The 27,024-nt window shown below is 38.0% G+C and overlaps 1 protein-coding gene across 2 annotated transcripts in view; it reads left to right on the forward strand.

Moving 5' to 3' along the window:
- The window catches only part of ANTXR2 (ANTXR cell adhesion molecule 2), a 139,931-nt gene that overhangs the window by 40,147 nt on the left and 72,760 nt on the right, over positions 1-27,024 (forward strand). For both annotated transcript variants that reach the window (XM_079771031.1, XM_079771032.1), the window contains exons 11-12: positions 12,190-12,268; positions 21,719-21,814. In XM_079771031.1, the coding sequence (XP_079627157.1) occupies positions 12,190-12,268; positions 21,719-21,814 (175 nt within the window). The remainder of the gene's footprint in view (positions 1-12,189; positions 12,269-21,718; positions 21,815-27,024) is intronic.

A 27,024-nucleotide genomic window follows, 5' to 3' on the forward strand; every position in this document is an offset into this window, starting at 1 on the left:
ACTAATTGTTACAGTTTTTAAATATTAAGATTACAGATAAAAATGAAAATGGCTTAATAAGGCACACCTCAGACTAGGAAATACTTTTGCTTTAATTTGTTTCTCCGTCCTGTGAAAGTCTATATTCTTACATTCTTCAGTTAAAAGAAGGGATACTTAATTTGGGAGAAGACCTTTATTTGAATCACCTATACACAAGTAATTTTACTAGTAATTTATTATTTCCACTTATGATTTTTTATATCCTCTCTATTAAGAAGGAAATGATTGGAAACATTTCAAATATTCCCTAGCCCAATAGTACTGGGTACAATATGCTTATGATAATGAATAGGATACAGTTTTGTTTTGTTTTTTGTATTTTTTAGGATCACTTTCAACAGATCTTGAACCTAGAGTAGAGGAAAGTAAAATATACAAGGCCCCAACCCAAATTCTGGATTAGTGTTCAAATAATGAAGATTATATTTTTCTCTATGGAACCCAAGAGAACCATGCTAGTAGTTTGAAGTTTACTTGAGCACTTATCTTCTGTGGATGTATAACTATTCAAGATATCTATTGAACATCACTTTGGGTCACCTAAATAAATTTGGGCAGTATCAGCTGTCTCTTTTAAATTGATTGAAGGAGTGCAAGACTATCAGACTCATTTTTTCTTTCTATAAAAAATAGTTATATTTTCGTTATGTAATAATCTAGTTTTATGGATAACATGCTCATGGTTGTATCAGACTGTGTCTTGGAATTTGAAGCAGATCCATTTTTCCTAGAGCCAGCTTATCCCCAAGTTCACAGTGAGACTCCACAACTTTCTGAGTAATCATATCTGTGTTAGCAGTGATACATGTATGGACTTTATGTTTGGATCTATTTTAACAAATCTGTAATTCCATATTGATTCTCCTGATCATTCTCCTCCATCTGCTACCGTAGCTGTCTTTTCTGTCTTAGTCATTGGCAGCTCCACCTTTTTTGTGGTTCAGGTCAGAAACCTTTGATTCATTAATGATGTCTCGTACATGCAGGCCATTAAAGAAGCTCATTAGCTCTAATTCCAAAATATGTTCGGAGTCCAATCCTTCCCCACCTCCTCTACTGATACCATCCTAGACCTAGCTACTTTCATCTCTTTCTTGGTTTATTAGCCTCTCCACTGGCTTTTCTGCTTCTGTTCTTGGCAGGAGTGATCCTGTTAAAGCACTTAAAATCGTCCATAATGAGTTCCCCATTCCACTCACAGTGAAAGTCGAGTCACTGCAATGTTTTACAAGGTTCTACAGGATCTGGCCCCTCCTATGTCTCAGACTTCATTTTCCTTTTGCCCTTTCCATTATGGTCACACTGGCCTCTTTGCTATTACTTAACCACGTCAGCTTACTCCCATACCAGTACTTTTACACTTGCTGTTCCCTCAGCTCGAAATGCTCTTCCCCACATGGTTCACTCTCTCACCTTCTTCGTCTTATTCAGAGGCCTTCTTCTTAGTAAGCTCTTCTTGGTCACCTCATGTAATTATACAGTCTTATTGTGTCTCCTTGCTAGGGTGAATTTTGTTTGCCTTGTTTCTCGCTGTATCTCTAGCACCTTACACATGCCTAACCTACAGTAGATTCGCTAAATGTTTGTTACCTGAAGGATGAATTCATTTTTCTCCAATACTTTGATTTACTACTTATATAAACAGTTAAAAGAGCGCATTTGGTTGCTGGGGGCAGGGCCTCTATCGGGTCAGAGAAAAATGATCAGATTCCTATTTTGGAAGGAATGCCATTTAAGAAAGCAGAAAACTATCTTGGATTTCTTTTGAACATTTATATCCATTTATTTGGGAGCTTGCTTTGCCTGTAAACTCACAACTGATAAAGCACATTGTTGCAAGATCATGGGGGCTGAGGGAGAGAGACCAATATGAGGATCCTGGTAAAGGACAAAGTAAGAAAACTTCCTTATTCTTCCTCCCTCCCCTGACTTCAGGAGCAAAGAGCCACAGGTTTCAGAGTCCAGGTGGCCTCCTCTTCACCCCCACCCTTGTTATCAAGCTTCTTTTAAAGCAACACAACTTTAAAAATTAAGTTCTTCTGTTTTTGTTTTGTGTATTATTTTTAATCATACGAGTCCAAAAAACAATGCTTGGGAATTCATTCTCAAGAATTCATGTAGAACAGGTGGCCTAGATTAAAACCTTGGCAAGATTCTTGGCCAAGCCAAATAAAAAACCCAGCAGATCATGCACAAAGGCAACAGTTCTGGTGAGAAATGATGAGTTACTCCTGTTGGGTACAGGATCCCAGAGTTGGTCAGTTTAGGAGCCAAGGTGCTTCTGTCCTTGAAAGTATGAAACCAGGTCTGTGCCAGCTCAATACTGCTGCTCTAGGAAGCAACGACAGCTACAGATAATTGAAACACACACAAGAAAAAAAACCCTGTTTATATTTCATTGAGTAACAAGGAGCTCAGAATAGTTTGTTGTATTTATTTGCCTCTTGCCAAGCCCAGAGCTGCCTCGGGAGAGGATGCCGACTGTCCTTGTCCAGAGTGCCTCTTTTGCAAAGCGATAGGCTGTAGTGACAGGTGTTTCTTCTGTTCCTTTTTGCGGATGACCTACCTCGTCCATAAACCACGGGAAAGAAGCTGACAAACTGCTTAGAATGACTGTGTACAGTTCAAGTGCATGGTGATTTCTGCGATGCATTTTGTGTTCAGACACCCTGAGATTACCATATAGGTCAAGTTTCCTCTTGGTGGCGTGGCCTGACAATTAAGCTGATTGCAGACAGACTATTAAATATGAATGGAGCACACTCTGTATGCCATGGATACGCTCTGGAGAAACTGTCATCCCTCTGGACAGTGCAGGACCCTTGACTCACCTGAACCAAATGACCATCAGTACATTTTCTAATCTGTGCTTTCTGTGTGCGAATCCCTTCTCCCTCCTGCCAGGAGAATGGATGCAGTACCCCCAGATGTGCCCTCTGAATGTTATTTTCTGAAAATATACAAACATATTCTTGACCAAAAGTTAGTAAAGGAATATTTTCTATAAATTTGACTTGGGGTCCTTTTTCATTTTTTGCCCAAATGTTTTTCCTCTGGCTTGTTTTGACACCATGCGTGTTTTTCATGGGTTTCTTGCTGTTAGCATTACAAATGAAACTTAATTTTCTAAAGTAAAAATTTTCTAGATGTAATTTACTTACAGGATATTTTTCCTTACATGATATTCTTCTACTATCACCCCCTTTTTTAAATTTAAATATTAGGAGGCTTTTGGGAATTTTATAATGTAGTCTTAATAGCTTTTACATTTTAATTTTTTGCACTAAAATATGACTGCTTTAGGTTCATTACATGTTACACAGTTTTACCATGAGATGAATTGCCAATCAAAATTTTTGTTAACACTTTAAGAACAGGTTTTTGTACGGTACATTCAATTTTTCTAGAATATTCGCTTGTTTCAATTAGCCAATTTAAATTACTCTGAAAACTTGACTACTATTCTACTGTCAAATTCAACACTCTTAACAACAATCTTATTTTACCCTGTGTATATTAGTGGAAAGGATTATTTGCCTTCTTGAGTAGGCCCTGAGCATTCCTGGTTCTAGGCTGGATTTGGATATCAAAAACCCCACTTCCCCACACCATGGCTACAAGGCATCTCAAACAAGTCTTGTTGCAGTGAGAGGGCATCTGCTGTTGGCCAAGTCTCTGTTTGTTACCTGGGTCCCGATTTGAGCTGTGCATGGGAAGCGAAGCAGCCATGGGGGCAGGAGACCTCCCTCAGAAGGGGTGAAGGTTCAGGCTCTGCAAAGTTGGGGGAGGGGCAAGGGTCTGTGCCCCACCTTTGTTGACCCCCAAGTTCTCTCCTGATGGCCCCTCTGTGACTGTGCTTGTCTTAGGTTGTTCCTTCCCTGAGGAATCTTACCCGTCTCTGGCTAACCAGCCATCCTCTGGGCCAAGCAGGGTGATGTGAGGTTCAGTTCTGTCTCCTTGGTATCTTATGCCCCCGTGGCTTCCACGCCCAGCACCTGCCTTGGGATCCCCTCGCCTGCTGGCGAGGCCCTGGCATTGATCACATATCTTGGGGAACCCAGGTTTCTTTTCCAGGGAGGGCCCAGCTCACCCCACTAGGCGAGAAACAGATCCATGGTACCAGCTACCATGATGCTTCAACTTCGGCATGAACTGAAAGCTCAGGCAACAGCTGTGGGCAACTGGACCACAAGAAGAGGGTCCCTCTTGGCCAAAAGGGCAAGAGGTGCCAATATAGAATGCTCAGGTGCCTTCCCAGGTGGCCCTCTGCACAGTGGAAGGGATTAAATCCTTTCACGTCGTTTTTAAATTGCTGCCAGACATTCAAAGAATTGGTTTGTAAGTTTGTTTGGGATAATTGTACATTATGCTGTTGTAATTCTAAATTATCAAGAGATGTGTTACCTTTGTCTCCAATCACCAAAAAGATGATTTTTTATTGATTCCCAAGGGTGCGAGGTACTATTATAGGTAATGGGGCTAACACAAATCTGGGGCAAATTATAATGACATTGTAAAATAATATCATGTAAGGATATTCTTTGCTCTAGGGCATGGCAATTCCATTTCAAACTGGCTGTCAGTTTCTTTTTCTATAGACAAGGTCTTAGTTATATTTTCTGCACCTCTCCCAGGAGCAAGTAGTGATAGTCCCTTCCTTTGGTGTCCACGCAAGCCAGAAACCTCTCTTTAATTTTACACACAAAGGAGCAGTGGTTTGATTTTGTGTCATACAAAAGGGAAGCTGGGTGGTGACCCCTGTGTAATTATACTTCCTTGCCCCACCCATGGTCCCCCTTGATTACCAAGGTATTTGGTATTATTGGTGACAACATTAGGCGGGGGGTCAGCCCATCTAATGGCTACAACCCATGAAGGGTCAAGAACCTAAGTCCAAAATACTTCCCCTTTAGCCCCAGTTAATATTACCGTACAGCTGATGACTGCTAGCATGGTAGGAAAGACATTCTCAGGTGTTCTCGTGGTAGGAGATGTGATTTTTAAAGATCATGTAGAGTATAATATATATCAGACATGACAGGCCATCCTCTGTTTGGCTTGTGACACTAATATTTCACCTACAAGCAAACTGAGATTGTTTTGGGAAGAAGCTTTGTCTAAAATAATTACTTTTGATCTTCTTTTCCTTTTTTTGAAATCAAGTACATGATGCCACTGAGGCAAAACTTGAGAAGATGTTTTGTGAGTGTATTAGGTATTTAGGGACATCATTATTTTTTCTACTAAGTATGTTGCAAGTAATTTGGAGCTTTCCTTTGCCTGGACTTTTCTTCAAATGCTTTTGTAGCTCTCTTCTGAGATTGGATTAAAATCAACACAGCTGAAACACTTTAGCCCTGTAAGGTGACGGATGCTTAATATGCTTGCTTAATTATCTTTTGGCTAAGGTTTCAAACCCATTAAGTAGCTAGTTAGTCTATATTTCAAATGAACACATCTGGCCCAGCAATGAATGAAAGTTTTTCCTGTGTGAGGGTGACAGATGTGGTGATGGTTCCCTCTGTTCCCTCACTTAAATAATTAACAACAGGCTGGTGAAGTAACCTTAGACAGACAGTCTCAGAGCCAGATGTGTAGTCTTAGAGCTGGATCATGGGCATGTGCCTCATCTCATTAGCCTACTCTAACAGTTCCTTTCTCATCTTTATGTTATATTTCCTGAATTACATTTGTTTGAGGATTATTTATTGAAAACCCAGGGCTCATGAATTTTGGGTTGAAAGAGGGTTAACATGAAATTGTTGACTTGGAGATGAGAACGAAGGATGTAGCAGAGTAGTTAGGACATATATTTGCATTCCGAATTTGATGTGGAGTGAACAAAAGTTAAAACCACCTGGGCAAATCTTATGCAGGTATATCACCAGTTAGCCTTGTTGAAGTGGTTCTTTGAAGTACTTTCTTTGAGAAAAATCTTTTATTAAATGTCTTTATTTGATAGAAATTTTTAGACTGAGTTGAAGAAATTCTCAATATTTAAACAGAAGGTATGTGAAGGTGTTAATAGTGAGGTTGTTCTTTTTGATTTCTTTCATTGGACACTGTTTAATTTTAAAATGTCACATGATTAAACAAATTGTCTTACCAAGAAAACACTGTAGATAGTTTGGAAGCTTTTTTCTGCCAATGGTTCATTTGCACCAAAATGTCTTATGTTTGAATAGAAAGGACTCTGTGAAGGTCTTTGAATCCTCCCCATTCCAGGGCAGGCGCCTTGTGGTGTACAGTGCAGGTGTTAGCAGTATTTTCACGATGGGCTTATTCTCTGACCCTTGTTTAGTGAGACACCAGCAATAACACAGCTGCTCTGCAATAGTTGAGATCTCAAACCTGTAATTTGGCAAGAAGAACAGAGCAAATTGGGTAAATATACATAAACACATTGTGAAGAAAGAAAAACAGAACAGAATGAACTGGAGCCTTATCCTACAGCTTGTTTGATAGAGATTATTTAAGGAGGCATATGGTATAGTTAAATGTGCTTTCAAAAATGTTGGCCAGAATCTTCTGGCAAATATGAAATAAATATCGAAATCAGATGAAACTGATAGTATTAGTTCTCTTAAAAGGCAGTGTGGGAAGACACTTGACAGAGTGTTTTTAGTAAGAAGTGGAGGAATATCAGTGGATGTGGAAAATTTTAATCATCTGGTGCTGATGAGTCATTGAGATGAATGGTGTGGTAGACTTGGGATTAGAGCCTGAGTTGATAATAGAATCTTTTTTTGTTTTTTTGTATTTTCCTCCACATTGTTATGTTTCTAATATAATCAATTTTCTTGGAATAAATTGATTAATTTCATTACTCTTTCTTGGTTGGACAAATTCAGCCTTTAACCTACCTTCTTACATGAACACTTCTTTTCAATATACCTTTGTATGTATATCTATATAATCTCTCACTCCATTGTCTCAGTAGGCGGTGATACAGTACCAACTAGATTCTTCTGTTTTCTCTGATGAATGAGACTTTGAGTCATTGAGATGAATGGTGTGGTAGACTTGGGATTAGAGCCTGAGTTGATAATAGAATCTTTTTTTGTTTTTTTGTATTTTCCTCCACATTGTTATGTTTCTAATATAATCAATTTTCTTGGAATAAATTGATTAATTTCATTACTCTTTCTTGGTTGGACAAATTCAGCCTTTAACCTACCTTCTTACATGAACACTTCTTTTCAATATACCTTTGTATGTATATCTATATAATCTCTCACTCCATTGTCTCAGTAGGCGGTGATACAGTACCAACTAGATTCTTCTGTTTTCTCTGATGAATGAGACTTCGATTTATTTATTTTTATCATGGATACCAGGACATTCTTTGTCTTTATTTTGGATATAGACATTGATGCATTAAGGCTGAGGACCCTCTCTGTTTCTTTATTTCGCTACCTGCCCTTCAGTGGTGGAACTTCTATCTTTTCTTCTACATGGTGTATTCCTTTCTCATTACATATAAAAATGTGATAAGTTTACCTAATCTGCATTGTATTTCTATTTTAAATATTATGTTCCATTCTGGAAATTGTCTTTTAAGAGGGATAACAATTTAAGCCAATCTATGGGTGGCCAACAAGATGTTGCCAAGTATGGAAATATTAAATAGGATGAACTTTAAAATTCTGGCAAAGTTGGATTTAGGAGTGACACATCAGCTCTGTGCAAACATCAGGTCTGGTCTGTCATGTAAGAGATAGATTTGACTTATTCTTTATTGCCCCAAGTAAAGGAGAAAGGAAGAGTGGAAGGTAAAAGGAGGCACATTTCAGTTCAATATTGGGAAATCTTTCTAACAATTAGAATTATTTAGAGAGTGTTGGTAACTAAAGTGTTCAAAGAGGGACAGCTATGTAATGAGGTAGAAGATATCCTTAAATATGTATGCAAAACCTCTTATGTATCTGCTTCTAAGTTTTATATTATTGAAGCTTTTGCTATTACTAAGACATTTGACATATTTTAGACGAAAGGCACTAAAATTGAGTGATTATTTCTAAGTGCCTTTTTTTTGTATTTTATTAAAATACTAGAGGCCTGGTGCACGAAATTTGTGCTCAGGTACGGACCCTAGGCCTGGCCTGTGATCAGGGCCATCTTCCTCGGCTGCCCGCAGCTGGCCACGCCTCCCGCCGCCACCCACCCCCGGTTCCCTGTTCGCCATCAGTGATCGGTGCCTGATGGCCAGGGGAAGGGACCGAGAGGTCGGCTGTTCTTGCCTGCTCACTGGCCCCGCCCCCACTGTGGTTGACCTGTGTGTGGTCACCACCCACCCCCAGTTCCCTGTTTGTCATCAGGTGATCGGAACCCACTGGCCAGGGAAAGGGACCGAGAGGTGTCAATGCCCCTCATAATAACTGGTCTAGTGGTTGTTCTGGTCCTTCTGCTGTTTGGGTGAATTTGCATATTACCCTTTTATTATATAGGATACAAATCAGTTAAAAAAGAGGTTATTTTCAGTGTAATACTGAAAACATTTACTATACAACATAGCTGTTATGTGCCATACATCTCTGAATATAGCTTTGTTTTTCTTCTGAAATCTAGCAATCTTCCTGACTGTAATCTTTGTTTTAGTTATATTTTGAGATAAGTCAAAAAGAAATTACTTTATTTAAGAATGTTTTAATCATATTGAAGAAAATATTTTAGACAAAACATTAATTTATATAAATTCTTCAAAGTATTCACAAATATGAAACTTCATTTTTCAACTTGTAATCTTTATTATGCATAAAGCTAACTTTTAAAAAGCTCTGCAGAGTATTTAATAGTAGCACTTAATTTCAAAATACCTTAAGTCACCTTAATTTTAATAACTTTTTGAGTAGTTGCCAGTTTAATTTTCAGTATGTGCAAATTGGAGGTAAATTATTTATTACTTCCAGCAAATGTCTTTCACAATTTTATTTAATTTTTTCACCCTTTTTAATGGATCATAAAATGGCAGTCTTTTATTGGATATGCATAAAGTCAGTAGCAAATGAATACCTTGCAGATAGGTTACTATGGATTGAAATGTCAATCATATTTCATGGAGTATGAAATTTCTCAGATCAGAGTAGCTCTGACATATGGCACTGAACTATTCCCCTGTTTTGGAATTGTCATACATCTTTAAAAATTAAATAAAAGCACTTTGACCATTAGGCCTTATTAAATTTTATTTAATTAATTATATATCACAATACTATTTAATATTTTCTCATATGGAATAAGTTTAGTTTTATCACAATTAATTGAGTACCAATTGATGTTAAAATGCACTTCAAACAATCTTTTTGTTATGTTAGATTGTTTGGGCTTCTTCTATCCATCTACGTGGGAAAATTTTTTTTAAGTATGGAGCAAAGAGTGGAAGCAATTCTAAACAATGTAGAACCAATTTATAGAAAAGGAACTTGAAAGAGCTGTTAGCTCTCAGCCTTATCTTCCCAGACCACCATGTGTTATCTGTCCTATGGGCCGGTCCTGTCTCAGAAGGTTCTTCCTTGTGTTTCATGACTTCACTCTCTCACCTGCCTGGCTGTTTCTTCTCAGACGCCACCTCAGGCTCTTCTTCTTGCAGTCCTTTAACTCTCAGTTTTCATCATGATTGCATTTCTGACCCACAAACACATCTTTCCTGCTTCCTTTTCTTGCTGATGAGCTCCACATCTCCAGACAAGATCTTTTCCTTAGCGCAAAACCCACTATTCAAATGTCCACTATCCAGATGTCTACTAACTCACTTAGATTTCCCATAGTCACCTTACACTTAAAGTTCCCAAGTTAAACTCATGTATTTCTGTTCAAACCTGCTTCTTTTCCTATGTTTTCTGTGTAAATTTATCCACCCACTTGTGCAAGATGGAACCTATGAAGTCATCTTTAGTCCTTCTTCCTCACCTACAACCAATAAATGTCCAAGAGAGGTGAGGGAGAACATTGATTGGTCACTTTCTATACATGCCCAGACTAGGAGTCTAACCCAAAAGCTTTTGGTGTAAAGGACTATGTTCCAACCCTCTGAGCCATACCAGCAAGGCCTCCAGGTCTGTGGAGTCTTAGGTCAGTTTTATTTGACAGCAGCCACATTATACTAGACTGAGATTTGGAGGATAATGTGCAGTTATTTTGGTTGCCTACAAGATCTCATCAGCATACATTTCTACCATAGGAAAGAGTGAACTTTCTTGTAAAACAAAAACTGTTCTACTGACCCCTCAAAAACTGAATCAATAAGATTACCTGCAATAATCATACTTTATTATAAATCAAATAATCTTCCCCCAAACTAAAACCATGTCATGTCACATGCTTCCTGGTACGTGCTTTAAAGTAGAGAAATTAAGAACTAGGAAAGATTATTTTTGGATTCAACTGTGCTTAGTCTTCAACAAAATAAAAAATGGCATTCAGTTTTGCAGAATAAGCAATTAGGTTTAAGTTTTCTTTTTTAAGTAAGCCACTTGGCGTTCTATGTTGGAATAGTTCAGAAGTTCACTTAAGTTGATATAAACACCCTAAGTTCTCATTCTCTTGTGGATTTAACTAAGCTTTGTTTTAAACACAAAATGTTTTGAAGAGAATATTTTACAAGAAATATTATTAATAGGAGTATTCCTGAATTTTGAAGGCAAATTTTGAAGAAGTTTGCTAGTAGTCACTTTCCTGGTGATTCTTTTCTCTGTACAAATCCAAACTAAGTTCACATTGAGAAAAGAAACACATTAAGAACTTTTGTTTCATCAAGCATGTGTAGTATAATGGAAAGAGTTCAAAATTTGTTAGAGTCTTAGTTTTACCACTTTCAGCATGGTAATGAACATTTCTGGGCCTCATGTACCCCATCTGTAAACTGTGGAACTACTTCTTACTTGAAGAGTTATTGTAAGGATTAAATGAGATAATGTCTGTAAAATGCCCATGATAGCATCTGGCACATAGCTGGCACTAAATAATACCTCTTATCTCTCCTCTCTGGCATCTTACTAAAATTTTACCAGTACCTTGAGGTTGTTTCTGTTTAATCCTCACTCTCCTTAACTAACATATTTGTCACTTGATTCAAGGTGTAGAGAAGAAATCTTTTAAATCTAGCAAAATTCTACTAATTCAGAGTAATTAAGGCATAGTTTCTGGCTATTACTTTTTGGAATTTAGAATATTTTATGAGGATTGGAGCATAGCACTTTATAGGAGCCAGATTAACAAAATGTTACCTAGTACATTTGTTTTCATGAATCTCATGATGATAGTAATGTTTAGAGATAGGGGAAATAAGCTAAATGGAGATTAAGGATATTTTATCTCTTTTTAGATTTTTTGAACCTGAATATCATCATTTTTGCAGATTAAGGAATTTTTTTCTAATTTATTTAAACTACAGTAGTTTCTCCTTATCCATGGGGAATACATTCCAAGATTCCCAGTGGCTGCATAAAACCAGGGATAGTACCAAAACCTATATATAATCCGTTTTTTCTGTACATACATACCTTTCACCTAAAGGAGCACTTTGCCACTTATCTTTTGGCATATCCAAAACACTACTTTTGCACTTTGGGGCCATTATTATATAAAGTAAGGGTTACATGAACACAAGCACTGAGCTACGTTGATAGTCAATCTGATAATGGAGAGGGCTAAGTGACTAAAGGGCAGAGAGCATTTATAGCATGGATAAGGTGGGCAAAGGGATGACTGGGTCCTCCTGGGTAGGACAGAGCAGGATGGTAAGAAATTCATCATGCTACTCAAAACAGCATACAATTTAAAATTTATCATTTTTTTTAAATTTCTGGAATTCTCCATTTAATATTTTCAGACCATAGTTGACTATAGACTTATCTAAGTAAAAACTCAGATAAAGAGAGGATTATTGTAAAAAATAACAGGGATTTCTAAATGTTTCTACTTATGTTAATACTTTTAGGAACAATTAGATCACTTACAGAATTTGCCTCTGGCTAGTCCAGTAGGAACTGGAACTAAGAAATAAAAAAGCTGGAATAGCTGATCAAAAGCTTGGACTTTTTAAGTAGACTTTCCGGTCAGTTTTGAATTATGTAAGGAAGTAAAAATATCCCACAATATTCTAGCTTTAAATTTATTTTTAATTTTTGTTTCTTCATTTTGTTTCAGAACTCTTGATGTTTCAGTGAGTTTTAACGGAGGAAAATCTGTCATCTCGAGCTCATTAGTAGTCACAGCCACAGAATGTGTAAGTACAAAGTTTGCATAAAGTTGCCTTTTAAAAATAGTTCTAACCAGAAGTAACTTCCGGGTCCTCGGTGTTGAGCATACTATAGTAAAGAAGGTATCCTATCTAATAAAGAGGGAATATGTTAATTGACTGTCACACCCTCACAAAGATGGCTGGTGGCACCACGGCCAATAAGGAGGGAATATGCTAATTGACTGTCACACCTTCAAAGATGGCGGCACCCACAGCCACAAGACGGTGGTGCCCAGTACCCTCAGCCCCGCCAGGGCAGCAGGCACATGGCACAGCTGGGCCCGCCCCCAGGCGGATCCGGCTGCTCTGTGAGCCTGCCTCTGGAGTCCCCCAGTCCCCTCAGCCCCTCAGCTGCCCAGGGCCGCCAGAGGCTCAGGTAACCAGGGCCGGTGGAGGCTTGCGTTACCGGCAGTGGCAGCAGCAGAGGTGTGATGTGGGCGTTGCCTTCCCCTGATCGCTGGGTCACCTCCTGCCCCTGAGGGCTTCTGGACTGTGAGCGGGGGCAGGCCGGGCTGAGGGACCCCCCTCCAGTGCATGAATTTTCATTCACTGGGCCTCTAGTATGTAATAAATGAGATCATTACAAGGAAAAATTTGTATAGAGTTTAAGTTATTTTTTTTCCCTGTGGCTGCGTTTAAAGGGAATTTTCAGGTAGTATACATTTTATTTTGATATTTATAAAATTCAATTCATATTTAAAATAAAAATAAGCTATGAGAATGATTTCCAAATGAAGCATTTCTTCTTGAAATATTAAACACATGAAAAGAAAGCTTTTTTGTAATGAAGGTTGCGATATAGCATCTAAGACATTTATCCTGTTTTTGAAATTATTTATGCATCTTAATAGAATGAGCTATTATTTTATCCATTTTACTGTTGGTGCTTTCTCATATGAGTAAGGAATTTGATTTTGATAGCTTGATAATAATGGAAAATTTTGTATTAGATTGTTGTACATGGAAACAGAACACAAAAATGGACTGATCACATGGCTATTATTTTTACAAGTATATTTTTTTCCTAAAAACATGTAAATTAAAGCAAAAGGGAAAACAAGCATCCATATGGGCTCTTGGTCGCTATGAAGGTCTCTGAATAGCTCTATAAGTACCTGTTTCTATTTTGAAAATAGCTAGTTTTATTCCCCTTTTTACCTATAATTCATGTTGTAATTTGTAGGTTTGGTGGATGTTGCAATTTGTAAGTCTTCTGGTCCCTCCGGATGTGGTTGAGATTACAAACACTTGTGGTATAGCTCACTGTTAAGCTCACTGAAATGACATTCTTTCTCCATCCTTCTTCCTATTCTGCATCTCCAGCCGTCTTTTTTTCACCTCTTTTCCACACAAGCAGGAAAACAAATCTTTTCTGTATCCTGTAACCAGGCATGATTGCAGTGTGCATGGATGCTGAGGCTAAATGACTCATCTGGAATTTATAAGTTAGATGTCTTAAGGCAGTCTTTCTATATCTTGCTAGTTCTCAGGAAAACATAATGTGACTTAAAGTGGTTTAAGAGTGAGGTGATTTCAGAAAAAGGGACATTGGTTGTGTCATAGATGGAGAGTGAAGGCACAAGCTGTAATATTACATAAAGGATCAAAGTGATTTTCATGGAAAAGAGAGTTGAGAAAATACTTAAAGAAGGTAAGGGAGCGAGCCCTGAAAATCACTCAAGTGTTTCATGCAGAGGGAGCAGCTAGAACAAAGCCTGCGGTGGGACTGGGCCTGGCAAGTTAAAGAAGAGCAAGGTGGCCGGTTTCCTGGAGCGGAGGCAGTTGCGGGGAGTAGGAGTCTTGAGATGAGTAGGAGGGAGTGGAGGGAAGGAGGCAGATTATGTACGGTTTTGTAAGTCATTGTAAAGACTTGAGTTTTTCTTCTGAGTGAAACAGGGAGCCATTGAAAGGTGACTTGTTATGGCAATGTTTTCAAAGGATCATTCCAGCTCTTACGTAAAAATATACTTTGCAGGGAGGGTCCAAAGTGGAAACATGGAGACCCATTCTGTGGCTGTTTCAGTAATTCAATTCTAGGCAAAGGGAGTGTGGCTGCACAATGGAGATGGCGATGGAGATGGTGAGAAGTTGTTGCGTTGGATTTAAGTATATTTTAAAGGTGATGCTCATGGAATGGATGCCTAGACAGATTAGATGTGGGTATGAGAAAAAGACATTAAGAATACTTTCGCGCTTTTTCATCTGAGCAACTAGGGTGAGTTGTCTTCAGGTTGAGTAATTTTTGGAAGAGGACAGTGGGTAGTATTATGAAAAATACCCGGGCATTGTATTTAATTGATATCCAGTCTTTCCAGCATATTCAGATGTGATAATTAGGTGAGATGCACTTAGTGATGTTACTCATTATAAGGTGATACTGTGGGTTTTACAGGCATTTGAAAACCAAACAGAAGAAAACACCATTACTTTAGCAACTGATTAGTTCTTGTGGCAACCCCACACACACAGAAGCCTCTCTCTGCGTTCCAAGAACATCCGGGCTTAATCCTGTTAAGGCACTTATGTCACTGAACTGTCATTTCCTGTTTACGCCTGGCCTTTCTCAGCAGTCTTGAGATGTTGATGGCAGAGCTTGTGCCTTGCTTATTGCCCCCTCCCTTGCACAGGACTCATTCTCCAAAATTATTTGTTCAACGAATGAATGAAAGGAGCCGTATATCTAGTTTAAATGTGGGAAATCTAAGGTTTAGATGGAAAAGATTGAAGATTAGAGCCTGAGGAGGGTATTTGGGCAGTCATTTCTCTTCTATCTCAGAAGATCTCCTTAATGTGTCTCTATTTGAAAAAATACAGTTAAAGTTTTCTTCCTTCCCTTCTCCCCACATCCTCCTTGGACCACTGCTCTTTTTCTGAATCACTTGGAATAACAATACCAAGAATGAGTTTTCTGAGCATGTATTAAATGCAAGACATTGTGCTCAGCACTATATATGAGTTAATCCCTTCATGACTTCATGTGATACTCAAAATTCAAGAAGAGGCTATTGGTTATTACTTTAATTTTACAGATGAGAAAACTGAGGAACAAAGAGCCACCTTCAACTGTTAGTGCACATTTACATAAACATGTTAGAAGGTACTTTTTCTGTTAGGTGGACCCAACCCTCAGCAAGGGTACATAGTTTGATGCACAGAACATGTGCTGATTTCTGCCCCCACTGTGCCGAGAGAGGGCGGGCTTGGAACCTAGAGGCTCTGGAGATTAAATTACTTGGTCAGTTTCCCAGTTGAGTAAAGGCTAGAAGTGAGACTTGAACCCAAGTCTGTCTTCCTCCCAGGCTGAACACCTGCACTACCTGCCATTTGTAGCCAGGTCCCAAATGGATTTTTATAAAACAGGTTGGTAATGAGTGTGTGTGTGTGTGTGTGTGTGTGTGTGTGTGTGTGTGTGTGTAAAGTCAGATAGTTAGCATTTCAGGTTTTGGGGCTGTAACTGTTTTTGTCACTTCTACTCAACTCTGCCATGTTGTGCAAAAGCAGCTATAGACTTCTATAAACAAATGGGCATTGCTGTGTTCAATACAAATATGCACATTGAAATTTGAATTTCATGAAACATTCTTTTGATTTTTTCAGCTATGTAATAATGTAAAAATAATTCTAGTTTGTCAGAGATCTTATGAAATAGATGAGTTGATTTAACCTTTGGGTCACAGTTTGCTAATTCCTCATATGGAATATTCCAAAAGAATAAGTAAATGAAATTTTCACCTACTCCATGATTCCCCCACACCCCCAAATTCTAAGTTCATGGAAATAAAATTGTGGAGACCCATTTCCCCCTTTCTGTGTCTGTTTTATTTTTAAAAAGGTTGCTGTGATTATTTTCTAGATAGATTAAAACATGCTATTCATGCAATTTTGAATTTTTTGACTGATTCCTCTTTCCCATAGTTATTTTGAAGGTGTAGTAGTGACTCCGGTTTGTTTTTATGTTTCTGTGATTCTCTTAGCTAGAATTTCAGTTATATTTGGCAAAGTTTTTGACTTGTACATTATAACTTGCTTTTAATGAAGTAAAGGAAATTCGATGCAGAGAAAGTTAAAAAAACGTAATGTATCCTGGATGACTAGAAAACCTATTTCTTCTACCCTAAGATCAAGTTCAATATTCTGATATAGTTCCAGTTAACCAGTAAAAGAGTTTTAGCCTCATGGCCTTGACCAACATCTGGGTACTAAGTTGCTGACTGGACTCCTCAGTTAACTTGTATACCCTAATCTTTTTAGACATCTGAAAATTCTACTTGTTCAAAACTATACTAGTAGTTAGAAAGAATTGTTCTAACAAATGGCCAATTGAAAGGTCATTGAACAAATGACCAATTCCTTCTGTAATAAAAGGAATTACTACTTTTTAGAAATTTGTGTTTCATATCTCTTCTTCAGCTTTTTCAGGTGCTAGCAGGTCCCTCAAACTCTGTGCTTTAGCCAAAGTTGTCTTTATCTTGTTTTTGCAAAAATCCATTAATTCTTCCCTCACTCCCTCCCTGGGCTTTCTTATAATTCCTCAAGGAGGTCCTCTCAGAACCTTAGACCAGGTTAGCTCCCAGTTTGACATGTTTCTATTGTAGTTTCCTTATATACTACTCACAATTGTAATGATTTTTTTTCAAGGTCTGTCTCTCCAACTAACCTGTGGGCTTCATGAAGACTTGTCTAACTTTATAACTTTGGTACCTGTTTAGCCACGTACCATTGAAACAGAAGCATGCCTAACCAGAAGTGAAAGGCGTTTAGGTTCTGTGTATGATATAAATCTGTGTTATCATATCTAGTTCCATCTGACTCTAACTCTTCAGTTTGCAGCATGTTATCTGCTCATAGGACTGAAGTCTATGTATTTGACCTCTCCTTAATTTGTTTATAAAGTATGTGAACAATGAAATGATTTCCCTTTCATGATTGAAGTCTTTTATGCACTGATAGTGGCTCTGGAAAATCAAAACAAAGGAACTGGGAACGTCTGAACTTGTATACAGTTAACTGAGCTAATGTCTGGGACCAGGCATCCAGAGCTGGGTTTCATACATTTACAGCAAGTCCAGGTTGTCTTAAATTCTGTACTTTCTCTGACCAATGTTCTATCATGCTTAGCTTAAATATGAAAAAAGGATAGGTCTGCAGATCTTTAGAAAGAGTGTATTTTTGTTTTAATTTATTGTAGACAAATCTTTGGAATCAGTTGAGATAATACTGTCATACTAAATGTATATTGCATCTAGACATGCATAGTGTTTTGTCAATTGTTCCTTATAGGGACATTTATTTTTAGGAAAAATCAAGAATTTTAATTGCCTATCATGCCCAGCCCATCTACTTCAGATTCTGTCAGCATCATTTTCCAAATTTCCTACTCATAACACATTCATAGAAAGAAAAAACTAACCACTAAACTTTTAGCAGGTCCATACCCTCTGGTTGCATATCCTTATTTCTGAACACAAGGTTTGAATTCTAAGAAAGGAAGCCAGATGTTCAGAGAATACTTTTGAAAGCTGTATAGCACTTCTTCCATAGGGTGTCACAGTTTTTATGTATTTCTTTGACATTGTTTTTCTGTTTGCTAGATTTTCGAGCTGAGCATAATCAAACCTGTAAAGAGTTGCATGATTTTTCATGAATGTTTAGAATTCTGTGTATAAAGATGTACTTTGAGTATTTTCCTAAATAGCCTGATGTATATTTGAATTATTTTATTTGGTTTAAAAAGAACTTCAATATTTGCCTGGAAAATTTCTATAACGTACTTATCTTCCCCCCCAAACTCCCCCCCCCACACACACCTCTTTCTATGTGCAAGATGCTTATTTAGATGTTTAGGATACATCAATGGCCAAATGTGGAGCTTATATTTTCATTCTCCCTAACTCTACATGAATAAGTTGCTAGATGTGTAGATGCCTTTTTATTTATTATGCTAAATTATTTTTATGGTAAATATCATGTAACAACATTTTTGAGTGCCTTAAGAATGCTTTGATAGTAGATGGAAAAGCTCTGTGAAGACAGTGTGGGTGTGACATTTTTCTAGTTATTTTTGTTTTCTGAAAGAGAAATTAAATGAAATGATCAGGGATTCTAAGTGATACTTTGATGGTGTCTGTTTTGGTTCATTTGTAACCTAATATCAGTTATAGAAGTAGCTTCCATGGTTATTCCCTCTTCCATCCAGATGAAAAAATTAGAAAACAAATGACAGCTTTAAAAGTTCACCCGTACTTGATTCTAAATCTTTTTCTGAAAATTTCTGAAGTTAATTAATGGTTTATGGTGTATGCTGACAATTGTTTTAAAAATTATTTTTAATTGCAGTTTACATTAAACATTGTTTTGTATTATTAGTTTCAATGTACAGCATAGTGGTTAGACAATCATATTCTTTACAAAATGATCCTACTGTTATTTCCAGTACCCACCTGACCCCATACATAGTTATTACAATATTATTGACTCTATTCCCTATGCCATACTTGACATCCCTGTGACTGTTTTGCAGCTACCGATTTGTATTTCTTAACCATTTCACGTTTTTCACCCAGCTCCCCAGAGAATTGTTTTAAAAGTTATTTTGTAGTGGATTTATTGAAACTGAAAGCCTGCTAATAATAAATACCTTTGAAAATTGATTTGTTTTGGAATGGTTTCCAAGCCACTATCTAGAATCTTGTTTGCTTTGCTTTTCACTGTGATATTAACAGATGATCAGGAAATGACACGTTTCAAGATTTTTCAGGTTAACTGAACCAAGTATATTGTACTAGCACTTCCTTGCTAATACTTTTGAAAACTACCTTTTCTTCTTTTTTTCCAGTTATTTGCAAATAACTGTTCGCATAAAGATTATTATCTCTTTTTGTGCATAGGTCACTATGTAATACACTTCCAATTCCATTATAAAGTGTTCTAATTAAATGCTACTACCATTCTCGCTTAAACATCAGAAAGTCTCTATTTGATCAATGCTAACATTTTCCAAAGTGGATTCTAGGAATTCCTGGACCTGTAGGTAGTGAAAACCTTATGAGAAAAAACAAAGGCTTCTGTGCTGATATTAAATTGGACTTTTTTTTTTTTTTTTACTGCAAACCCATTCAGAGCTTATACATGTTAATGGGCAAAGTAATTTTCTAAGAGAGATATAATAGTCTGGCTTTTCCACAGAGTTTCTTGCTTCAGGAACAACTGGCTTTCTTAATTGATGGATTAGTATAAAGGTCTAATTTTAAGCAAACTTTAATTTCTCTGGGCCTCTATTTTTCAGTTCTTTTAATACAATGACACCCTAAGACCCATACTGGTAGGTTCTCTGCCCTACCCCCCAACCTCTCGGTCTATCAGCTGTTGGGATAAATGTGGCTCTCACCCTGACTTCTGAGCTTCTACTGCTTTGTTTGGAATGCCAGAAAATGTATCTCTGAAAACCTGTCTTATAAAGTGCCTTATAATGTTTTCCTCCAGACAGTGTATGGATTTATTCTTCTTCCTCCCTGAGTTCTTTCCCTTAAAAAAAAAAAAGAAACATTATTACTGGGGATCCCACAGAATGGGTTAGGTAGAGACACCTTGCCCCCTTGGAATCTTTAGCTTTACACTAAAAATTCAGTCAACAGTATTCTCTGTGTTTGTGGATTGTGCAATCTTATTTCTTTGGAGGCCATTCTCTCAGTAAATAGCCGAGCATGGGGTATCCACTGGTAAGTGGGCTGGACCCAGCCCCTGCTTCCTAGCGTTCACAGTGAAGGCTTCCTGGGGTCGTGGCTTCAGTTTCGCTGTGAAGGATGAACAGGTGGTTGCTAGAGGAAGGGGGTTAGAGGCAGAGCCCAGCGAAGGGCCTTTGGCCTGGAGGAACGCTACCCTAGAAAGTAAAAGAACACTGCTGTGGCTTTTGTGGGGAGAGCGTTCCAGCTGCCGTGTGAGATTGTCTGATACATGAATGCACGAGATTGCATTCTTGAGTTGGTGCATTCTTGAGTTTGGTGTTACCATTTGCCAACAAGAACCGCTGTTGTTAACTTTTCACCTTGGTGATTTTTGATATTCATCTCTTCTATCATTAAATATATAAAGTAAATAGTATTCCATCCTCAAGAAGTCTGGGGAAATTCTGCATACATTCTGCCTGGAGGTAATCATGCTTGTAACAATCCTTTCCCAGAGACGAAAGATAAGGATCATAGGGACCATTCTGTAACCCAAATAGTGATTCTTTTCTACAATTCCTTTAAGGCATCATTTAAAACAATCTCTAGCACGTTGGAAGATTTTATATTTATTATTACTTGCCTTATAATAACATATATGAAATAGAATATAAAGCAATTTATATACCTTAAAGAATTTAAAGGAATAGAAATCTGCTTTGACATTATTATGCTTCCTGTATTGGTTTCTGGCATTTCCTAAAAAAATGTGGATTGGGTGTAGACAAGAATTATTCATACCTGCTGAGAATATTTTTAATCCTCACCCGAGCATATGTTTTTATTGATTTTTAGAGAGAGAGGAAGGGAGAGAAAGATATTGAGAAGCATGGATGTGAGAAACATCAATCGATTGCCTCTAGTATGCCCCCTGACTGGGGATCAAACTCGCAACCTAGGTCTGTGCCCTGACCTGGAATCAAGCCTGCAGCCTTTTTGGTGGGATGACTCTCCACCCAACTGAGCCACCTGACCAGGGCAAAGCTGTTGAGAATTTTTAAGAGTTTATTTGAGCCAAACTGACATTGATGGGAAGCAAAATCTCAACAGATTGAGAGAATGCCTGTTTCGCAGTGTATTTTATACATTAGAATCAAAGGCCCTGCCAGGTAGCTTAGAGCATTGTTCTGATACACCAAGGTTTTGGGTTTGGTCCCCAGTCAGGGCACATATAAGAATTAACCAATGAATGCGTAAATAAGTGGAACAGCAAATTCACATTTCTCTCCCTTCCTCTCTCTGAAAAAAAAAAAGGGGGGGGGGGAAACATTCACTAGAATTTTTCACACAAACAACAAACAAAAATGCCACAACAAACAAACAAAAACGTATCAAAGGAGGTGACCTAAGGACAGTTCCGTGAAATCCATTGTTGGTAGATTAAGGGGGCAGGAGAAAGCAAAACGGAAATCTCGGACTGGATAAAACAGAGACACACGATAATTAATAGTAAGAATAGACAGGCTCACTTAAGATAAAGGTTGGCCTTTGTCAAGGAAGGTACAGTCCTAGGACGTGACTGCCGGCCTTGACCTGTTTTTACTTAGGATTTTTATGTTCAGACCATCCTGTGTGGTTACTCTCAGTCTCTGAGTTTGCAAGGCTCATCACGCAGGCCTCCCATGCGCTTAGTATGTGGCCCCATTTCATGCACAAGGACTTGACCATTAGCTTCGCTGACCATCTTGTTTTTGTTTTCTTCCTCCTCCAGTCTAATGGGATTGCAGCCATCATTGCCATTTTGGTGTTACTGCTGCTCTTGGGCATCGGTTTGATGTGGTGGTTTTGGCCCCTTTGCTGCAAAGTGGTGAGTAAGAAGGATTTTTAGCTACTCCTTATTTAACCAGTGAGATATAAATAAGGCTTGGAATGTGAATCAGTGCTACATTGTTCACCAACAGCAACGTTTCAATTAGCAAATTGAACTTCAATCATTTTTATCACTATAATAAATTCTAGAAAACATGTATGCCAATAAATATTTATTATAAAACTTCATCTAAAAACTATTTCAAAATCAGGTGTGGAGGAAGAAGGGAAGAGGAAGGTAGAGGAGGTCATAGAGATAAAGGCTTTTGTACTAAGTACAAAAGAATTTTAAGTACATTAAATGGTATTTTTTACTGGATTTATTGGAAGAAGTTGATCATCTATCAGGTTTTTTTTTTAATTTATCTTTATTGATTTTAGAGATGAAGAGAGAGGGAGAGAGAGGTAGAAACATCAAGGATGAGAGAAAATCACTGACTGGCTGCCTCCCACACGGCCCACACTGGGGATCAAGCCTATAACCCAGGCATGTGCCCTGACCGGGAATCGAACCGTGACCTCCTGGTTCATAGGTTGATTTCAACCATTGAGCCATGCAGGCCGGGTTGTCAGGTGTTTTTTTAAGTTCATATTGAATCTTTCATTACCTCTTTGAAAAATCTACTATTTCAGAACCTTCTCTGTTTGCTTCTCAGAAAAGCAGTTTAGAAATAAGTCATGTGCAAATGTTAGGGGATCTGTTAGACAGTCACTTCTGAGGTTATGCCAGTTGGTTTTCGTTTGTATCGTGTTTTATGATTGAGTAAAACCTCTGAAAGAATCTGGATGTAAAATAGTTTTCTACTGCTACTGTATTAAATTGCCTCACATTGGGTGGCTTAGCTTAAAACAATGCATATTTATTATTTAACCACGACGTAATCACAGATCCAGCATGGGTCTCCCTGGGCTAAAAGGTATCAGCATGGATACATTCCTCCCTTAGTGCTCCAGAGGAGAGTCTGTTCCCTCACCTTTTCCAGCTTCCAGAGGCCACCCACATTCATTGATTAGGGATCCCCCTCCCCCATCTTCAAAGCCAGCAATGATGCATCTTTTCTGTAGTCACCTCTCCCTCTCTCTACACCCAGCTGGGATGGTACCTCCAATGTTAAGGAACCATGTGATTAGGTTGGACATTAGGATAATCCAGGATAATCTCCCATCTCAAGGTCTTTAACCTTAATCACATCTGCAAAGTTCCTTTTGCCTTGTAAGGCAATTTAGTCACAGTTCCAGGGAATTAGAGTGTGGACATCGTTGTGGGGCTGAAATTCTGCCTACCACAGGGTGGAATGTTGAGTGATAAATCTTGGCAGATTTTAAGCAATCCAATTTGGATTCTTCAGGCTTCATAGAAAAGATTATCCTGAAAAGCACTTTTTCAAAGCATGCCTACTACTTATTTTGATAGTGTTCCTTTTATTAGGAGCACATCATTTAGAACTTGGTATTCCATGGATCACAGTATTGTTTTAGGTAATATTACTAGACTGCCTTTCCCTCTCATCTCTGCTGACTGATTTCAGTTTCCTTGCAACATCCGCCAGTGCTTTTTGTATTAGTCCTGCATTCATTATTCATTGTACTTCAGTCTGCTTTCAGGAGGCAACTTTACAATCCTTTATCCCAGAGCAGTTGGCCCATGGAGGAGATACAGAATTAAACAACAGTGGAGACAAGAAGCATCCTGTCTCTTTGCTGAACTAATCAGTTTCCTGCCATAGCGATTTATGCACAAACGGCTTCCTGTTTTAATCTTGATTTTCCTAGATACGACGATTGTAGGGTGGCTAGCATTCTTGAGTCTCAAATTTAAAAAGCAAAAATGTGCCCTAAAGTGATTTGTACTCCTTGCTTTTTTATTTTAAACTTTGCGATGCTGGATCTCCTTCCTTCATTACTTTGCAATTTCATCCATTATTGGCCAGAGGGCTCAACAGTGTTAAAGTATATGTTTTTTAAAGACACTTGCTAAAACTGAAGCAGGCTTCTTTGGGAGCTTGCTGGATGTGCTCAAATGAGGTCTCCTCTATCATTCTGGTCGTGAAAATAGGGTCTATTTTGACCCTGAGACTCTGCAGATTGCAAATCACATGGTGTATTTCCTTCTGCCAGGCTTAGGGCACCTTTAAGGTATGTTTTCAGGATGTGAAAGCTTGCTACTTTCTGGAGCTTATTTAACAGGGACAACCGGTTTTATTTTACGTTTAGAAATATAGATTTAGAGAGCAGCTAGCCCTGTGTATGAGCTGATACTTAGATCTAGGTATAAATGAATCACAGCTAATATTTCCCAAAGTAAGTTTTAAAAGCAGAGAGAAGGTAAAGGCAAATTTCTGTATTCAGCTCTTAGCAATCTAGTATGTGCCAGCATTGTGCTGGGAACTGGCCGGTGTCTGTACAAAAATGATTATAATATGATATGAAAACATATTTTAATATGAAAACACAAAACTGTGGGTAAAATGTCAATGGAGGGTCTAAAGTACCTCAGTAGCAACAGGTGTTAATAGTGAGAACACAAGGGAAGAGGGATTTGCTAGAGTTAAGGGACTATTTTAGAGGAACCTGACTAAGCTGCTGACTCCAAACTGAGTTTTGAATAATGAATACATTGTTGGCAGTTGATGGGGAACATTTCCGATGAAGTGTGTGCAGAATTACTAGTTATTCTGGCATGCTTTGGGAAGGCCTAGGCGGAGGCCTCGGGTGCCAGTGGCCGGGAGGGGTGAAGGATGGTTTGGGATGTAGGCATGAACCCCATTAGGGCGGCCTCCTCTGTGTTTTAGGAAGTTTGAACTCACCCTGGGCTTGAGGAGAAGCCACCGGAGAGGTTTGATCAGTATAATGCCCTGAAAGGAGCTTTGCTTGCTGCTTGGTTAGAGGTCTGGTCCTCAGGGGGTTAAGTCTGCATCCGCGCAGTTCCATCAACAATTGAAATGGAAAGCCAGTGACAGGTAGTGCATCTTAGAAATGGTTGGAACAAAGTATCTCTGAGGAAGTGTGGAGAGTTGGAGAACAACATAGAGGCTAAGCGAGCTAGAGAAAAAGGGAGAGGTGATGGGAAAACAAGGGGCAGAGGAGACTAACCTTGTGAAAAAAAATGTTGAGTGTAACAGGTGGTGTAGTATAACTACGGGAACTTTATTTTACTTTGTTCCTTTTACAGAATATACCATATATGTGCAATGCTGGAATTAGAATGTGGTTATTTAAATAATTCTTAGCATTAACTTATCAGGGATCAGTTTGACTTTGATTATCTATTGTTAGCAGTGATATTACTTTTTAACGGGAAAAGAAATGCATTTCTCTCAGCTTGGTGTTGTACAGCTTTCTTTTTGGTTGAGTGTGTTTTAAGTATCAGTGGTAGAGATTTAAAGGTATGTCTGTTCTCTGGGCATGTTTAGATCATGTCTGTGATTCACCTCTTAGGGAGTCACATGTTCAGAAACTCTTATCAGGATAGAGAGCCTGGGGGAAAAGCCCTGAACAAAGGCCTCAATATTTGTCACACATTTCTTCATTCAATGGTTTCATATTTTATGGAAATGTCTTATGAAATGATTTGATCATTCATTGTTTAAAAATTACAGTTTCATGTAGAATAATGGCTGAAATATGACAGCGTTACTTATATCTTAGACCGTGATTCTCAGTTTGTTTGTTTTCTCATGCCTGAGGGCTCCTAGAACAGTGGCTGTCAGATTTCAGTCATGGCCATTCTCCCTGAGGGGAAGGGGGGCTGAGACAACTAGGGGATCAGTGCAGTTTGGAAAGCCCTGTGTGGGAGGCTGGCTAATGATCTCTGAAGTTATCTGGGTCTTAATCCCTGTACACCGAATGTTAGCTTCCTTTCGAAAGGGACTTTGTAGATGGGATTAAATTAAGGTTCTTGAGATAGGGAGATTTTTCCAGAGTGACTTAGGTGGGTTCCTAGATCAACCATTGTAGTTCATTATTTAATGGATGAATAAAGAAACATATATGTCTATATCACAGATTTAGGTGGTGTTTTTTTTTACACATCTGATAATTATATTTTAATATAATTGGGTTTCTTTAAACTCTGTATATTTTAATTTAGCTTAATTATTATGAGAAGGGGTTCCATAGGTTCACTAGATTGCCTCTGAGGGGCTTAGGATGAAAAAGGTTAAGAAAACGAAACAAAACATGCAATAGAATCTGGACACCCAAGGTGCTTTTAATATGAGACTATTTTAAAATTTTAAATCTTTCAGTTTATTTTAATGAGTATTTTCAAGACTAAAAGAGAAGTGATATCACTTAGAATGTTGCAGAATAGTGTCTTTTCTGTGCCTGGGCTTTCCATGACAAACAGAAATCTAAATCAATGATATTTGGAGAACTTTATCTAGTAATAATCATAACAAAAGAGTCCTCACGCAAAGCTGACATTTTTGGGCACTACCAATAGTGAATTATGGAGTGTGTTGAGTTTGCAAACTATTCCATAAGGGGAAAAGTTCTCATTTTTGTATGAAGTTATTTCTCACCATCTGTTAAGAGTCTGTATCCTGCTCATTGAGTATCCTCACATCCTCTTTTACAACTGCTTTTCTTTAACAAAAACATCAACAGCATCCTTTCTTTTTCCTTAAATTAAAAAAAAAATGGGACAGGAAAGATTAAAAATAAACTTATGTATTGAATCATGAGTGAGATAATAGAAAATGTAGATGTTTTCATCATTGTTTAACTTATAAGACATGTTGGGTTTACGGCAGATTCGTTGTACTATCAGGATAGCAGAAATGACAGTCCTATAGTTGCATCGTTTGGAATAACCAGACACTCCACAGAATTACAGATGTAAGGCTAATGAGGTGGCAAACAAAGGCTTTCTGGAGTGTTGTCAATTAGAGTGTGTTATACAGCTGCAAATATCTGAATATACTGGAAATGATCAATGTTCACTCTGCTCTACTTTCCTTGGCCAAAGTTCTCCATCCTCAAGGGAATTCTCATTTCCCTTAGTGCATTTAAGACATCACATAAAGATTTCATAAATCTTAATTTAAAAAACCATTTTAAAAGTTATCTTTTTAAAGCCCAATTTGTTTATAAGTAAGTTGAGCTTTCATGACGAGGATATATCTGACTGGAGCTCTAAGGAATCATTTTCTTAGCCAGCAACAGCTGTGCTGTTTTTTCTAAATAGTAATAATGCTTCCACATTCA

This window comes from Cnephaeus nilssonii (assembly GCF_951640355.1).
Source record: "Cnephaeus nilssonii genome assembly, chromosome: 1".
NCBI lineage: Eukaryota > Metazoa > Chordata > Mammalia > Chiroptera > Vespertilionidae > Cnephaeus > Cnephaeus nilssonii.